General features: G+C 40.6%; 1 protein-coding gene across 4 annotated transcripts in view; it reads right to left on the bottom strand.

Moving 5' to 3' along the window:
- Positions 1-264: 264 nt before the first annotated feature.
- The window catches only part of GAS2 (growth arrest specific 2), a 127,128-nt gene continuing 108,897 nt past the window's right edge, over positions 265-18,495 (bottom strand). For all 4 annotated transcript variants that reach the window (XM_082684143.1, XM_082684145.1, XM_082684144.1 and 1 more), the window contains one exon: positions 265-1,455. In XM_082684143.1, the coding sequence (XP_082540269.1) occupies positions 1,237-1,455 (219 nt within the window). In that variant the 3' untranslated portion in view covers positions 265-1,236. The remainder of the gene's footprint in view (positions 1,456-18,495) is intronic.

Below are 18,495 nucleotides of genomic sequence, written 5' to 3'. Positions count from 1 at the left end.
TGGATTTTTTGTTGTTGTTGAAAAATGAGGGAATGACAAATTAATTCTGCCTATACTTAAGATACTCAAGATAGCACTTAAGGGATTACCTATGATAATATCTAGGTTATCTGCCCAGGGGAACAAACAATGCCATCACCCAGCTGCCCAAAGTGAAGAAGCACTAGCTAGCCCTAATTTGACCCTTCCTAGAACTCTCCGGGAAAGTCGCCACTTGAAGATAATCTTTATTTCGGAATGAAGCATCGATATAGAGACAGGTAATTTTTTAAAATTTATCTTTTTAATTCTTGAATCAGTGAGGACAATAGTTTGCTGCTTATGGGTATGAAACAGCCCTGTCCTAGGTATACAAGGGTATACATGAGTCTGTAACAACATAAGCTACAGTGTACTTACTTTACTAGACAGCATAGCAAAGTAGGATTAACTAAAGATATATTTTCATAAGAAAATGCTTTAAAATAACATGAAGTCAATGAACACTTGACTGTACAATTTACTGTCAAAATATAAACGTATGTCAGCTTATGTGTGTGAATTACACTAAGTCAGTCTCAACACCGCCATGTGCTTAGGAATGTATGAAATACTTCATAAGCGATCCTCTAAAGGGTGTACTGAAAACTTCCAAAAGTACCCCAGATATTTGGTCATAGATAAGGAATAAACTTTAAGGCATCTTCCAAGCGAATGTAAACTTTTCTAAAGTGGCCTTTCCAGTAAAGTATTACTGTTGTGAACGCTCTGCACTTATTCATGGTGTGGTTGAAGATTTTTTAGTACATATTATCACACTAATTGTCACCTTTTTAAAATTTGGCTTAAAAAGCCTGCAATTATGAAAGTGTCTGGGGTGCTTTTTGTAGACATAAGGCAGGCACTTCCTGTTGACTGATCTAGAAATCCTAAATATTTTCTTCTAAGAGCAGTTTTTATCTCTAGCTAGGATTGTATTTCTAACATGTACTAAATACTGTGTTCACATACTGAAAAATAATAATTTGCCTACAATTTTTCTAATTTAAATCTGAGTTTAGAATTTAATTGGTCATTTTCTACAGAAGCAACAAAATAAATAGTGCTACTCTCTGAACATTTTTCAATAGTAATGACATTTTTCTGTCTGTTACTCCTTTTTTCAAAGTAATTTTCAGAGCGTGTGGACTAAACTGACTACACTGGAGAAGTGGGTACAGGCCATTATGAGAGTCCCCTTATAGCGACCAACTAGTTTCATTTAATCTCCTTCTTAGCCTTATAATTGGCAGAGACCACCAGGTAATTATCTGGATTCATGTCCTTAAGGGTTGGAGATTTGCTCTGGATGGGGGATGTTTTGCCATCGACACGGGAGATCTGCAGCATCCGGCAGGGGTCATGTTTCAACAAATACCCTGCAAAAGTTTCCCATCCTCCTCCCACACGGACCATGACATGTTTGTTGTGCAGCATCTGAAATGAAAGAAGAGCAAAAGGATTACATTCTGAGAATTCTTACAGTATCTCAAATCCACCTTCATTTCTACCCTGTTACTGTTTTTTGTCTGTCTTGTTTTTCATGCCCCATTGTTTTCCTACTTGGTGCCCAGCCTCTGAGTTTACATAGTTTGTGAAAGAGGCTTTCTCTTTCCCATGTATGTGGATCACGGGCACACATGCCCAGGATCCAGCATCACCCTGCTATGGGAATCTAAGGGATCTATGTATAACCCCTTGTTTGGTTGAATGTGTCTGGAAAGTTCTCTCTGATGTTCCATTATAGACTCATCACTGCCCCCATTTTCTGCCCATTGCCTCAGTTAAGTGCTACATTCTTCTCACCATGTCATTCCCCTCTGAACCAGGACCCCAAAGACCATGGAAATGTCTGCCATTGACTATCATGTGAATAGTCACACAAATACTCAATATGAAATAGCATGGAAAAGTACCCCCCAAACTGAAGTCTTCTCCAGGCACTGAGCCCTTCAAGGTCAGATGTTGTTGAATGGCCATTTGTTTCTCTTTACTTTTTTTTTTTTTTCCTAATTGCTTAAAAGAATAACTTACCTTCCAGGCCCATGGGCCATCTAGAGTTCCAGATTAACAAGGCTGCCGGTTAAAAAAGTGAAGAATATATGGTTCTTTTTATCTAGCAAAACCATGTCAGAGCTGCAGAGGTTTGGCATGGAGAGCCAAAGAATTTGATCTTGGCTTCTTTCAAATATCAGAAAATGTAAGGTTAAGGGGAGCTGTTCCTCCATCATCAAAGACCCTGCTGACTCTGTTCCCTGCCCACAAAGCAATATAATCTTGGGAAGGACATATAGTGATGTGTGAGGGAATTTGAGGAATCATTTTCATCACAGAAGCTATCAAATCTACTTGGATTTCTCTTGCTGTGTCAGTTGAAAACCTGGAGTTTTTGTTTTTGTTTTTGTTTTTTTCTCCCATCAAGTGGAAGATGATTTTTTTTTCATTTTAATTTTTTTTTATTTTTTTATAAACATATATTTTTATCCCCAGGGGTACAGGTCTGTGAATCACCAGGTTTACACACTTCACAGCACTCACCAAAGCACATACCCTCCCCAATGTCCATAATCCCACCCCCTTCTCCCAAACCCCCTCCCCCCAGCAACCCTCAGTTTGTTTTGTGAGATTAAGAGTCACTTATGGTTTGTCTCCCTCCCAATCCCATCTTGTTTCATTTATTCTTCTCCTACCCACTTAAGCCTCCATGTTGCATCACCACTTCCTCATATCAGGGAGATCATATGATAGTTGTCTTTCTCTGCTTGACTTATTTCGCTAAGCATGATACGCTCTAGTTCCATCCATGTTGTCGCAAATGGCAAGATTTCATTTCTTTGGATGGCTGCATAGTATTCCATTGTGTATATATACCACATCTTCTTGATCCATTCATCTGTTGATGGACATCTAGGTTCTTTCCATAGTTTGGTTATTGTGGACATTGCTGCTATAAACATTCGGGTGCATGTGCCCCTTTGGATCACTACGTTTGTATCTTTAGGGTAAATACCCAATAGTGCAATTGCTGGGTCATAGGGCAGTTCTATTTTCAACATTTTGAGGAACCTCCATGCTGTTTTCCAGAGTGGCTGCACCAGCTTGCATTCCCACCAGCAGTGTAGGAGGGTTCCCCTTTCTCCGCATCCTCGCCAGCATCTGTCATTTCCTGACTTGTTGATTTTAGCCATTCTGACTGGTGTGAGGTGATATCGCATTGTGGTTTTGATTTGTATTTCCCTGATGCCGAGTGATATGGAGCACTTTTTCATGTGCCTGTTGGCCATCTGGATGTCTTCTTTGCAGAAATGTCTGTTCATGTCCTCTGCCCATTTCTTGATTGGATTATTTGTTCTTTGGGTGTTGAGTTTGCTAAGTTCTTTATAGATTCTGGACACTAGTCCTTTATCTGATATGTCATTTGCAAATATCTTCTCCCATTCTGTCAGTTGTCTTTTGATTTTGTTAACTGTTTCCTTTGCTGTGCAAAAGCTTTTGATCTTGATGAAATCCCAATAGTTCATTTTTTCCCTTGCTTCCCTTGCCTTTTGCGTTGTTCCTAGGAAGATGTTGCTGCGGCAGAGGTCGAAGAGGTTGCTGCCTGTGTTCTCCTCAAGGATTTTGATGGATTCCTTTCGCACATTGAGGTCCTTCATCCATTTTGAGTCTATTTTTGTGTGTGGTGTAAGGAAGTGGTCCAATTTCATTTTTCTGCATGTGGCTGTCCAATTTTCCCAGCACCATTTATTGAAGAGGCTGTCTTTTTTCCATTGGACATTCTTTCCTGCTTTGTCGAAGATTAGTTGACCATAGAGTTGAGGGTCTATTTCTGGGCTCTCTATTCTGTTCCATTGATCTATGTGTCTGTTTTTGTGCCAGTACCATGCTGTCTTGATGATGACAGCTTTGTAATAGAGCTTGAAGTCCGGAATTGTGATGCCACCAACGTTGGCTTTCTTTTTCAATATCCTTACTGCTTTCATTTACCTGCTGAGCATCTGATGGAAGTGCTGGACTCTTTTTGAATCCTTGTATCCACAAAAATCTGCATGTGTGTTTAGGGGCTTTGCAGACACCCAGAAATCCACCCATGGACTCAAGATAAATCCTGATGCATGTGGTTGATGTGAAGAAGTTTCAGATGTTGTACAAAGTAACAATGTGCTGGATATCAATAAAAATGGAGACTCATGAAAAAAGATGAAGTTAAATTTTACTCTACTGGTTATTCTCATTGAGAGAATAACAATTGTAATTAGAATTAGAATAAAGGACCTTCAGAAACATTAGCTAGAAGTTTTTAAACTTATTTTGACATCCGGATCTACTCGTTAAAATCTCAACAGGAAGCCTTGTCATGTCATATGAAGCAGGCAAAAGGAGTCAGGATTTGGCTGTATCTCTTTCGCCTCCCCTGGTCCTGCCAATAATACCATGATCTTGTTTTCCAGATGAAGATCCTGAGGCCCAGATCTTTGGTGTAATTTCCTGAGACTAGCGCCCCGATTTCCTGACTCCAGTCTAATACTTGCCCCACAACTGTTCTTCTTTGTATGGCAAAATCCATCAAGGCTTTTTAAAATTGGACTGACCCATTTTCATTCCCACAAGCTTCTGGTGTGTCTCTACTGCTTGCTTCCAAAACTTGGAGTTACTGGGACAAAAACTGCAAAGGCGGGCATCCAAACAGTATTCTGACCCTTTCTCCCACTATTCTAGAAAACAGCTTTGCCTATTGTTGATGTTCTGGTTCTTCCTAGTCCTGCAAATTACATTTAAGAGTTGTCGTTAAGCTTCCTAGCTATGAATGCCTGGCAGAATGCCCAAATTCACCTATGAGCAGACTATTTCAACCAGAAGGAACCACCAGTCCGTACAATTTTTAGATAATTAGCTAACTCTGGAAAACAGTGAAAAGAAATGTTTTTCTGCCTGGCATATATAATCATTACAAACCCTTCTTGCAGATTCTTTAATGAATCCACGTGTGCAAAGTGGATCCAACATGAAACTGTTCTGCAGAATGTGAAGAACATAGGAATTAAATTTCTGCCCACCTCATCTTCCATATCCTTTCAACAGTTAAGCAGTAACCTATAATTCTCTAAGAAGGTCAGTGGTCAAACTGAACAACGGTTTCAAGCATGGGATTAAGATTTCATGGCCATAAGCACTTACACCCTTGATGGCAGAGATTTAAATTCCATGTCTTATCTTAGTATGTGCTAAGTCTCAAGAAAAAAAAAATAATAATAACGCCCATCCCAATGTCCACAAACTAAACCCCTACTATTTTAACCTAATAGCAAATTAACCTGCTATAAACCACACTACTCTCAACTCTTCCCTCCCACCCCCCACAGTGCTTACTCTAAAAACCCCAGCCTTGAATTAACTGTATAATCTTCTAAATCACAGTAGAGAAGTCGAACTCCTGCTGGAAGAACTCTTTTCATCTCAGGGATTAGTGACGTTAGGCCAGTTGCAATTAATTGATCCTTTTGGTTTGGTTAGCTCAATTTCTTATTCCTCCCTATTATTCTCAAACACACTACTCATCTCTGTCCTTCTCATTCTACTGATGGCTTCACCATCATCAGGTATGGCTTCCTCTCTCAGCTCCTCCACTGGCTAATTTACTCCAATCTATGTTTATCCTTTTCTCCACTTTCCTCATCACAGAAAGAAGTCTTCCTGTCCAAAGTCAATTCCTCCCCATATGTCTTAATTCCCATTACCACCATGCAGAAGATCCTGAATCAAACATAACATCTCTCTTCTCTCTCTCCAACTCACTGTACCCTTAGCTTTCAGGGCATAAACATACCCAAGCCTCTCTCACTCCTGTACAAAGCAAAACTCTGCTCCTTCCATACCAGTTTTCTTTGTTCTCATATGTTTTCCTTATAACTGAGCTTTCTGGTAAGCTTACACCTGATGTCTTTGCTTCCACCTTCCTGTTAATTAGTTAATTCTTCCCCCACCTGTTTACTGACTAAACTTTGAAGGGAATTGACTTCTCGAATTGTCAAATTCAACGGATGGTTCTTAATCCGTATCTTTCATGATCACTCAGGTAAGGTATCTGATTAGTACTGACCAATCCTTCCCTTCTGCTTTATTCTCTAGAGCAAGACTCTCTCTCCTGCACCTCCTCCTACCTCTCCCCTTGAACTTTCTCTGTCTCTTTCATAGGTGCTATTTCTTCTGCCTACTTTTAAGCTTTGTTGTTGCAAATGACTCTGAAGGATTCTGTCGTTTCTCCACTGCTTTTCCCATTCTGACCACTCTGTATCTGGAACCTCACGGTTTTCTCTACTATGTACTTTTATCTCTCAAATTATAGTTCTGGCCTTTGCCTCTTCCCCGAGCTTCCAAGTGCAAGGGCATAACGAGCCCACCACCTTCCCGCTTCAATTAGAAGGCTCCACAGGCTTTTCCTCAAAGAATCAATAGGATGGGCATTCTCTGTAACTAGTCAGACTCCAAAACCATTCATTTATCCCCCAAATGATTCTCAGGGTCTATGTTATTGTTACTGTTATTCATTTCAGTACCTCGTTCTTTTCAGTGGGCCACTGGAAGGATCTCACTGCCTCGAGCCTTGCTGTGTCTGGTTTAGTAAATCCATCTCCACCGAAGGGAGTTCCACAAGTGCCTGTTGGATTGTCTCCTGCCTAAATGCCTTCACTAGCTCCCTCCCCACCACAGGCTAATATTCAGTTCCCTTTACACCAAGACCTCTCCTGCTGGCCTCACCTGCCCTTCCCTGAGCTCTGGGGACCCATGAATTATTTTAGTTCTATGTTCCCTTATGGCACAGCCTTTCTTTCGTGCTTTTGCATGTTTGCCCCTAAATGTGGAGTGTCTTTTCTGCTTTGCCCTCCCTGCTTACCAGGACTACAAACATTAATTCAAACATCACCTCTGCCTGAAAAATTCTTCACCATCTCCTCCTTCCTTACCAGATAAGCGAATGCTTCCTTCCTGTATGCTCTTTAGGTTGCCCGTGATTCATTGTTTCCGTCTACGGTAACTGTCAATTTACCTGCGTGCCTCTTTTAATAATGTGTGCACTTGAGCGCCTGGGTGACTCAGTGGTTTAAGCTCAGGTCACGGTCTCAGGGTCCTGGAATCCAGGCCCGCATCAGGCTCTCTGCTCAGCAGGGAGCCTGCTCCCCCCCTTTGCCTGTCTCTATGCCTACTTGTGATCTCTGTCTGTCAAATAAATAAAATCTTTAAAAATAAATAATGTGTGAGCTCTCCAGAGAGAGTGATGATGCATCTCATTTCTTAAATTTCCCATATACAAGCTCGGAACAGTATCAATATTGTTATCGTATTAATACTCTTTTCCGTGTATGCTTCCACAGGCTCTACTTAACTTTGCTTAGCTGATGATGTCATTTTCAGAATTATTCCATTTTATAGATGGGAAAACTGATGCTTTTAGAAGAAGGACTAATGTCCTCAAGCCACCTGTGCATGATCACACCACAAATCAATGGCAGAGCTGAATAAGAATTATTTTCTCCCATTAGGTCACACCCACTGATTCTATAAAATATTTGCTTAGTTACTTGCTAGTGAAATTTAGCACAGGCAAGGAACTGTCAATGTCAGAAGCAGTAATCAGCAGCTTAAGCAAACTAAATGCCCATGTAAAATGATTTATGGTGCTATGTTCTAATAAACCCCATATAAACATCGAATTTCATTTCAGAAGGTTATCTTGCAATGGTCCTATAATTACTTCAGAAATAAACTTCTGTCAAGTGCAGGTAATAGGATAGAATATATTTATAGCCAGATAGCTGTCAGTGTAAGTAGAACTAGGCTTTGATCATCCGTACAGTTACAGTGCCTTTATTTTCTGTGTTTCACAATACTGAGTAGTTTTGTGTTCTCCATTCCAAAAGACGACTCCTCTTGACTGGTAGCATACGTGCACATGACAATTGAGTATTTAGTATTGGTTTTCCTTGGTGTGTGTCTTCTCAAGGAGAGAAAAATAAGTTAGAATTGCTACAAATCTTCTCCAAGACTGCACGTTGCAAAGCGATAGTGTTTGCATGTAAAGCCTATTCTGGCTGATACTAGTTTTTCCAGGGGACCTCACTCCTCACTGTGCCTTTGGTCCTACTGAAAGGAAGAGGATTCATTACTGACTTACCAACATCTTTCAATGCTGAAAGGGGGGAAAAAAACCCAACAATACCAAAAAATCTGTCCACGTTTCTCCCAATGGCCTCGAGAAATTCAGACAGATTTGGGCTGTTGGAGACATGCAAATATTTTCTTTTTTGGTAGCTGTGAGTAGTATATATTCCTTGCCCAAGAAGAGAACCATATGTCTCAAAGTTATGTTTTTTAATAATTCCTTTTGGAAATGGCAAAAAAATTCTCACCCTTATCAAGGGCATTTGCCTTATGCCTTGTTCTCTTATGATGTAATTACGTGTCATTTTCCAAGGAGGCCTCTTCGTATGTTCCAGCAGCAGGGAACCCCTTTTCCTTAGATGACACAGAGTCATAATATTAGAGCACCTACTAGGTATCTGGTGACCTATAAGCACACCTTGTTAAAATGAGTAAAAAACAACACTCAAACCATTGGCAATGCTCTCATTTCACAGGTGTACAAATCAGTGAAGAGAGAGCCACGCTAGAAATCACATCTCCTTTATCTCTCATCTAGCACAGGGACTTACAACTAAAGAGCTGTAGTCTTCCAGAAACTATTATTCTAAAAATAAATCCAATATTTAAAGATGGATGAATCGCTTGATATATTGATCCAGCAGGGGTTCGTAACATGTCCAGTAAACTCTTTTACTGGATACAATGTACATTTTGTAAGGCTACAATGTGGAATCTAAGGCCGGCTTCCTTAGCACCACCTTTCAGTCTTATCTTCCTAACATTATAAGGTAAAAAACTATCTCATAACCAACCAGTTCTGTAGCTCATCCAGACACTTAATTCAAAGGGAAAAAAAATGGCTGAAAGGAAATAAGATAATTCTCCCATATCAAGTTAGAACAGAACAGGAAATTTTAAAGTTGTAGAAATAATTCACCAACAGCTCCCTACAAATGCTGGGGTCACTGGGGTCACTGTGGTATAGGGGTTCAGAGCTCTGGCTCTTATAATACAAAAGGATTTCAGAAAGGATATTTTTTCTCCCCTTAGTTTTGTAGCTTGGAGAGACAGACTTGAATTACATTATGTGTTGGTATTAAGGAGCTTAAAGCAAGGAAAATATGTATTTTTCTTCTTCTTGGGAACATCAACTCACGTTTTGTTAACAAGGCACAGCTGATATCTATGTAAACCATAGAAAATCTTATGTTTCACTAAATGAAAAAAAAAAGGTCATGTAAGAGAAACCCACCCCAAATATTATGGGTTTATTGATGATGTATGTCTTTTTAAGATGACCAAGCTAACTAGAGCTATATTATACAAGAAATGAACAAAAAAGGCACCAACAAAAACAAACAATAAGTAAAAGAAGTGTCTTTGGATAAACATAATTTATATGCTTCATATTCATATTTGATAGCATTATTTTATCAATTCCCCAGGAAATATGTGTGAATATTTGCATCTGTCCTAAATCATAATTCTTATGAAACATTTCAGGTGTCACCTCCTTCTCAGCAAAACACTGATAAATCTTTTTTATTCTGATTTGAATCTTAGGTCCTTGACCTTGAAAACAGAGAAACAGGAGTATCTGTCAAGTTCTCTGAAAACTGTTGTCAGTAGCCCCTTAAGACGTGAAAGCTTCCTAGCAGGAAGCCCTCATCCTCTCTGACTCTTCGCTACTCCACCCTCTACTCCAGAGCCAGAAGGGTCTTTCTAAAAGGAAAATCTGGTCAGTCCACTGCCTTGCTTAAAAACCCGAGCATGGGTCTCCATTGTCTCCATTGTCTGTAGTGCTTCTTAGCCATTTTTAGCTCCCGCTCACCTGAGGAATATGACTCATTCCCATTAGCACAAGAAGCCTGTGGCAAAGATTGTGAAAGAGCAGTGGGGTGAACACACGTGAGCATCTGTGTACGTGTGCGGGATCAGGGCAGAATCTGCATCTCGAGGGTGGGGAGAAGCACACGTAATTTGAAGAAAAAACTTGCTAGTGATTCTGAAACCCCCTCTCCTATCTCACACAAAGCATTTCATGATTCTGCTACTATTCCTTCCCACCTTCTTCCTCGCTATGCCTTAATGATCACATACTGTTGTCCGAGTTACGCATTACACAACGATGCAGCTATTGTGTGGCCCTGCCTGTCAGTGCCCATGCCTACACTCCAAATTACCTAACCCACAAATATTCTGGACTCCTTGGAATCCCCTAAAAGTTCATGACGATCTAGAGAGAAGGCAGAGAATTGTTCCATATTCACCAGGTAAATTAAAGTGAGTCATTTTCTTTGGACATTCAAAAAACATTTACTGAGTTTTTACTGAGTGCCAGGCAAGGTTATTCCTTAGTAAATTTCAGCCCCTGGCAGCCTACTACAGTTCCAAGTACACAATGGGCACTCAAGAAATGCTCCTTTAAATGAATGAAGAAACAATGTTAATGCCTACTAATGCTCCACCCAGCCATCACCACCTTTATGGAATATTTTCATACTCTCCAACCTTCAGATTATTGGGGGTGGGGGGTGGGGATTGAGATTTTCCTGCACAGACCTCTAGCACAGTACTTGTTATATTTTGTTCCCTCATTTTCTCGTCCATCTTTCTCTAATTTCCTGTGACCTCTTTAAAAGGTCAACATCCTATTCAGCTTTGTATACCTGACAACAATTATAATGTGTGATACGTAGAAGACATTATTATTTACAGAAAAGAAAAAGGAAAAGATGAAATGATTTGTCTTTATGAGGGAGAGTCTGAGAAAACCAGGATGTGAATGAAAATCCACATTAACTACTGCTTAGAGAATTCCTTTTGTTGTTGTTGTTGTTATTGTTGTCGTTTTTTAAGATTTTACTGATTTACTTGAGAGAGCACACGCACAGGGAGTGGCAGAGAGAGAGGGAGAAGTAGGCTCTCTGCTGAGCAAGGAGCCAGATGCGGGGCTTGATCCCAGGACCCTGAGATCATGACTTGAGCCAAAGGCAGATGCTTAACTGCCTGAACCACCCAGGTGCCTCCCCTGCCCCCCCTTTTAAGGTTTGATGTATTTATTAGAGAATTCCTTTGAGAGAAAGATACATTTGGGTCAAAGAATAACAGGAATCATACAGGAGAGAGGGAGGTTGAATTAAGAATCAGTAGAGAAATGGACAGGACAAGCAGAAAAGAGACAAAGGAGGGAGGAGAGAATAAGAAAATGTCCTGAATGGATCCAGAATCAAGTATATTATTCTTTTTTTTTTCAAGTATATTATTCCTTTCATTATCTCTCTTCACAGATTCTCATTACATGTGGAATGCAGTTTTTAGACTATACCATTCACCATAGTAAAAAATTACTTAATAAAAATTTCACTCCCCCCCCAAATATACACCCTAACAGCAGAAGAAGGGAAATAATTAAGATCAGAGCAGAAATAAATGATACAGAAATTTAAAAAAAAAACCCAACACAATAGAACATATCAACAAAACTGGCAGCTGGTTCTTTGAAAGAATTAAGAAAATTGATAAACCCTTAGCCAGACTTACCAAAAAGAAAAGAAAGAACTCAAATTAAAGAGGAGAGATCACAACCTACAGCACAGAAATACAAACAATTATAAGAGAATATTATGAATACTTACATGCCCACAAATTAGGCAATCTGGAAGAAATGGATAAATTCCAGGAACCTATAAACTACCAAAACTGAAACAGGAAGAAATAGAAAATTTGAACAGACCCACAATCCTTTTTTCTCTTTTAATGCTTCAGTGTCTTGGGTCCCTCAGCATAACTCTGGGTCTCATTAATCCCTTCCCCACAACATTGACCACAATGGCTCCTATTTCTGCCCAATCCGTGAACTGCTCTCCACCACAGCCATCGCTTTAAGAGACAACTGTCTCTGACACTGACTGCCTCGAGGAGCAAGCCACCTAAATTTAAATCAGTATAGCCTCCTGGGATATCATATGCTTCCTAACACCTCCTCATCAACCCCACTCGCTGTGTGTTTTTACAAGCCATCGTAACTTGAGTGGAAATATTGTTTTTAGAATGCAGTTATCTGCTCTCCAGAGAAAGAGTGTTAAATTAATTTATAGAACAACAGACTCTGTCATCAACTGATATTATCCTGAAATGGCATATGCTCAAAATCGGGCAGTAGGGAATTCAGCTGCCTGTCTAAGGTACGTGGACACATGGAGGCGTAAGGTGGCAGGTGTTTAGTTGCTAGTTTGCACGTTGAAACCTGCTCCCAGCATCTTCAAGGTAACTGAAAAGGTCACCTGTTGACAGGGCGAGTGAGGTTTTGCTGGCCACAGATGCCATGTGAAGGCTTCCTTGTCAAAGGTTGGAGATTCAACTCAGCCCCTCTAAATTGAAATTATGAATGGTTACATATTACCCCAATAGACAAGCTGGAATTATCACTTGGTTTGCAAAAACATTTTTCACATTTATTGATTCACTTTTGTCTTCCTAAAGTCCTGTCTGCCCTTTTCTTAGAGGAAGCTTCAGAAATACATGCAACAGTCAGCAGAGAGAAGCTGCCATTTGCTTTGTCCTTAACCGGAATGCCTGGTTACGGTTACCACTGATTATCTGGATGGCCCTAAGATATGATTTAATCTCTCTGTGCCTCACTCTCATCTGCAGAATGTTTATTGTGGGAGGCTGCAATAAGGGTTGAGACAGGGACCAAACCAGGCCCTGACTTGCGCCTCCTTTAAAGTCCGAATAACCTGGGATGCCTGGGTGGCTCAGTTGGTTGGGCAGCTGCCTTCAGCTCAGGTCATGATCCTGGCGTCCTGGGATCGAGTCCCACATCAGGTTCCTTGCTCGGCCAGAGCCTGCTTCTCCCTCTGCCTCTGCTGCCACTCTGTCTGCCTGTGCTTGCTTGCGCACGCTCTCTCTCTCCCTCTCTCTCTCTCTCTGGCAAATAAATAAATAAAATCTTTAAAAAAAAAAATGTCCGAATAACCTACCAAAAGTTTTAGGACAGGAAAAGTTGAGTAGCAATTCGGTTGGGGTCATAAGTTCGTGGCTGGTCCTTGCTGCCCTAGTACAGCCCATAAATTACTTTCAGGTTTGCTGTATCAATACAGAACAATTGTACTGGCATCATCCATTTGGCATCACGAGGTCTGTTTATAGTTACTTGTGAAACTTATTATGGGAACTCGTGGTTGTTTAACTAGACACAGGTGTATTGCTTCTCCTATTGTAACATCACTATATATATGGCCTTAATGCTTTGAATCAACTTAGTACTGTTGGACATCCTCCTCAGTGCTCCTCCTGTCCCCATCTCTCTTCTTCTTGAGTTCTTTTCTTCATCCTCTTACCCTCACATTCCTGGTCGATTTGTCGCGCCAGCCGCGACAGTTTATACCACAGAGTTTTTTGGACAAGAATGTGTAAGCATGTAGTAACATTGCCTAGTACATCATATCCAACAGTCGTCTGCTACTGTTTTTGTTTTTGTTATTATAATTATTATTATATTAATATTGTTATTGTGATGATGATAGGAAGCTTCTCACAGATTTTATTTCAGCAACTCTAGGTGGATTGCATTGTTATCTGCATTGACAGATAAGAAAATGGCAGCTCCAGAAAGAGGAAGTAAATCACTCAAAGTCACCTAGCTAGGAAGTGACCAAGTTTAAAGTTGAACCTGAGTCTCCCCCACTTCAAAGACAATATTCATTATCACTTAACTATATACCCTAAAGGGGCTTTGCCAGGGGTTATGATTGTTTGCTTTCTTATCTAGACTATGTCCATGGACAACACCTCTCTTTTTCAAGGAATACATGTTGACATTTTATGGCGTCTCCCGGATGATCATATTGCTCAGCTCTAAATGTGTCCTGGACCCAAAAAAACAAAGTGTTTTAATTCATGCTTGGAAGAATGTAGTTGAATTTGAGCCTGATGTTTCACCCATACAGAAAATTTGAAATTAGGTACACCCAGAGCGCTTAGCAATGGATCTCCCACTCTAATGGGAAACTGTAGAGGAGGGACCCCTGACAGTCTACAACATACCTTCTCTTCAATTATTTCATTTTGTTATCAATCTGCCCAGTCATTCCTCAGGCTACTGTTACTGCTTTCATTGCACAAATGGAGAAATTGTGGCTCAGAAAGGTCTAGTAGGTGGCTCACAGACACACAGCAAGAATGTAGCCCTGGTGTTTTGATTCCCAGTTTTGTGATTTGTTGCCTTTGAAAATAAAATTGTACATTAGGGAGAATGTAATCCTCAAACCCTCGTGTGAAGGCTGAACTATCACTGTGCCCTTGATGGTGACAAACAATCCTCCAACAGGAACAGAGCCTTGAGTCAGAAATCTGGCTGTTGAGACTGGCCAGAAAAAAATTCCTAGCCTGCTTTTGTTGGGAGAGGGGGAGGGAAGAGTTTTCTTCCCAGGCTCATTGTAGACAAACGACTCTCAGTAGCTGCTTTCTGGAAGCAAACATGAGAAGAGCAGCCTGCAGATGAATGTAACGAGCGAATGGCAAAAAGTTCCATTTGCATCTGCTTGGAAATATGTGTAGGAGCACTTCATGCCAACTGCCTGTCAGTTCTTAGCGACTTGTTACATAAGGTCTCCGTTCTCCCAGCTCTGCACCAAATGAAATTAAGAAGCCTTAGCTGCAGTCTAATTACCAGTCTACAGCACCATTTCAGGCAGGAAAGGCACAGTTATGATAAATATTTCATAGAACACTCAGCAGAGTGAAAGCAACGAGGTGAAAATACTGGCGGCGGCAAGAGGAGAGCTGACTAGAAGAAGGATTTGTAGCTGGTATAGCTTGATTGAAACTAGGATTCATCCACCCCAAAGACATAACAACTTCAGCAAAGGGAGCTGTGCTCCAAGGGGCCATGAAAACCTGTTCCTTTCACTCATCAAATGGGGTCACCTTTGTCTGACTCAATCTGAGCTCCCATTCTATCAACTAAACACAGACACCAGACCCCAACAGCACTGAGACAGCCAAAGGCTAACTTTTCATGAGAATGATGCACACCAGTGGTTCCCAATCTGGTGTCTTCCTGGATCCTGAAAGATAACAACAGTGCCTATAATGCAGACACTGGAAAAACTATTAATTTGCTACTGTTTTTAATGTATCTTTAGCATATGGGTGGATCCATCAAAACGGAACAGAGTATGAATAAATACAGTTAGAGTTAGATCTTTTATATGGATGAAATATTTGAAAACATGAGTCTCTTTCTTCTCAAAGTCCCATTCAAGTGAAAGGCCAGGAATAAAAATGTTCTAAAATCACAGGACAAAGGGAAATTGAGAGGATGTGATGGTAGATCAGAAAGGTCAACACAGTTTTAGAAGATGGACAACAGAAGGATGAGTCGTGACCAAGGGTGGAGAGAGTTGAACCTCGAAGCCTGAAATGAAAGCTTGCTAAAAAGAAGGAAGTCAAATCATGCCTTGAAACGATAGGAAATTCAGATTTTATTTATTTTTTTAATTTATTTATTTGACAGACAGAAATCACAAATAGGCAGAGAGGCAGGCAGAGAGAGGGGGAGGCAAGCTCCCTGCTAAGCAGAGAGCCCGATGCGGGGCTCAATCCCAGGACCCTGAGATCATGACCTGAGCTGAAGGCAGAGGTTTTAACCCACTGAGCCACCCAGGTGCCCCAGGAAATTCAGATTTTAGAATCAGCAGGTACTTCCATCAGGTGAGAAGAGCTGGGCAGCTGAAGAAAGGAGAACTGGTTGAAAGTCAGTCTAAGGACTGGCTAGCCACTCAGATTTCCTGTGCCCCACTCCCAATGTGCTCTGCCTGAGAGTATCCCACAATGCAAATGACTCTGTTATCCCAGCAAGACCCTGAAGCTTTATCTTTGCACGACTTGAATCAGAGACGCTCCAGACAAGGGGATGATACAGGAGCCGGATGGAGAGAAGGGTAAATACATGATAAAGCGAATACAGCAAAGTGTTCATTATACAGCCCAGATGGGAGTTCTGTGGGTGTTCTCCGCATGTTTGAAAGGTTTCACGAGAAAATGTTAGAGGAAAAATTCACCCTAAATCCCATCTGTTCTCCCCATCTCTACTCCTAGCTCCCTAAGTGCAAATTCCCTCCATTTTACCTGAATGACTATAATAATCCTGCAACTGCTCCTCATGCTTTCCCCTTGGCCCTTAGCAAATTCTCAACAGAGAAACTAGAGGGATCTTGTTAAAACAGAAGTTACCTCATGCTACAACTGCTCAAAACCCTGTGTGACTCCCCATTTCCCTAAGAGTAAACTACTACGCCCTTTTAAAAAAATATTTATTATTATTATTATTATTATTATTATTATTATTAACAACATATAATGTGTTATTTGTTTCAGGAGTACAGGCCTGTGATTCATCAGTCTTATGCAGTACACAACACTCACCACAACACATGCCCTCCCCAACGTCCATCACCCAGCCTTCTAAAGGCTTCTGAGTTCCCAGATGATCTGGACTCCTGTTATCTCTCTGACTTCACGTCCTAGACCACTGCCTCTCCCATGCTCTGTACTAGCCATACTGGACTTTATGCTATTTCTCAAACACACCAAGGCTACTTCAGCCATGCTCTTGACTTGGTGTTCCTCCCGTTTAGAAGACACTTTGCCCCACGACTGCCAAGTTAACCCCTCAACTCCCTGATGCCCTGACAATCTCCCACTTTCTTGAGGAGGCTCTGCTCTGGCACTCCCACCCTGCCTGACCCTGCCCTACTTTTCCTTTCCCAACCTATCAAGGGTTTTATCACTTTCTAGCCAAGTGTTTACATATTTATTATGTTCCTTGTCTGAACAATATAATCCCTCCAAATTAAGGTTGCCAGATTTATCATACAAAAATACAGGAAACCCAGTTAAGTTTGAAGGTCAGATGAACAACGAATATTCTCTTGGTTTAAGTATGTCCCCTGCAATATTTGGAACACGACATATGTATATGTATTTGTTGTTTACCTGAAATGATATACATTCTCTGTTTTTAGTCTGGCAACCTCCCACGCCAACACACAAAGAAACGCACAGAGGAACAAAAAGGTTCTCAAGGAAGTCAGGGTTCGTCTGTGTTTTTCTCTGATATATCTTTAGTTTTCAACCAGTGCTTATTTCATAATATATGTTCAGTCAGTGTATGTTGAACAAATGATCTCACATTTTCTCAGGATGACCCCTAAGAAAACAAGGGAGTAATCCACAAAAGACATGTGATCCAGGAAACAGGGGATCCAACATAAGAGCAAATTAAAGTCTCGGTTGACATTGTGAGGCTGACCTGAGGAAGGGGGAGACATGGAGGGACAGAAATGAAACCCCTAGATTGGCTGGTGTATCTGCCTATGACGGCATTGTGACAGGCTATACCATTCTCTAAGGGGATCTGGTAAAGGTTTCGCAGTCCTACTTAGGAAAAGAGAACTGGCAACAAAAAGGAAAAGTAATCATGGCACACTCCAATATTTACATGGTTGTTAGAAAGTAAGCACTGAATACCTATTTGACCAACATTGGTATCACCAACGATGCCGGACAAGCAAGAGGAAGGAAGTCGACATGTGTGGTGTGGTGAGGTGGATGGGACCTTAGACCACTCACTCCTCATCTTCCTACTCCTGCTATTCTGAGTTTATGAGTCTTCCATAGAAAAATGTCTAAAATGGAAGAAGTAAGATAGACTAGCATAATTATATTATTTGGAAACCTGGAGATAAATAGAAGAAACAGCTATAAAAGGTGAAATGAGCTGCTTCTGAGGGAACTCAAGAGAAGGAATGAGTAGGAGGAGGCAGGAGGAAGCAGGGCAGGCTTGTAGTTTGGGATCATAAATCTTACAGCACCATTATGTTACCTGTGTACCTGTATTTCTATATAAAAATGAAAATTAAATTTAAGAAAACAAAATCCAAAAAAAGAATCAAGTTTCCGAAACAGGAAAAAATATATATTTAATCATCCAGAAAATTATTTTTTTGCGATGAAGACCTTCTTCCTCTTTGCAAACTAGCAGGCAGGGTCTCATATACTTCCTGATATAAGGATGCAATTTTACCTGAAATCACTGCAAAATTAATGATGGTCTTTTTTTCCCCTTTGACATACTTCACAGAAGAACACTCAGACCTTAGGCACAACGTGGCTACCTAATATCAAATGTGTTCTAATATTTTAATTGTACTTTATGGCTTACAGAATCCTTTCTAACATCATTTCATGTTATCCTCTAAAGTCACTGTTCAAATTATTTTCAGATTACGCATATTTGGATTTCTCCCAACATCAAACAAAATCATCACA

This window comes from Mustela nivalis (assembly GCF_964662115.1).
Source record: "Mustela nivalis genome assembly, chromosome: 9".
Lineage (NCBI taxonomy): Eukaryota > Metazoa > Chordata > Mammalia > Carnivora > Mustelidae > Mustela > Mustela nivalis.
The sequence above is the reverse complement of the archived record's forward strand: the minus strand, read 5'-3'. Positions and strand labels throughout refer to the sequence as shown.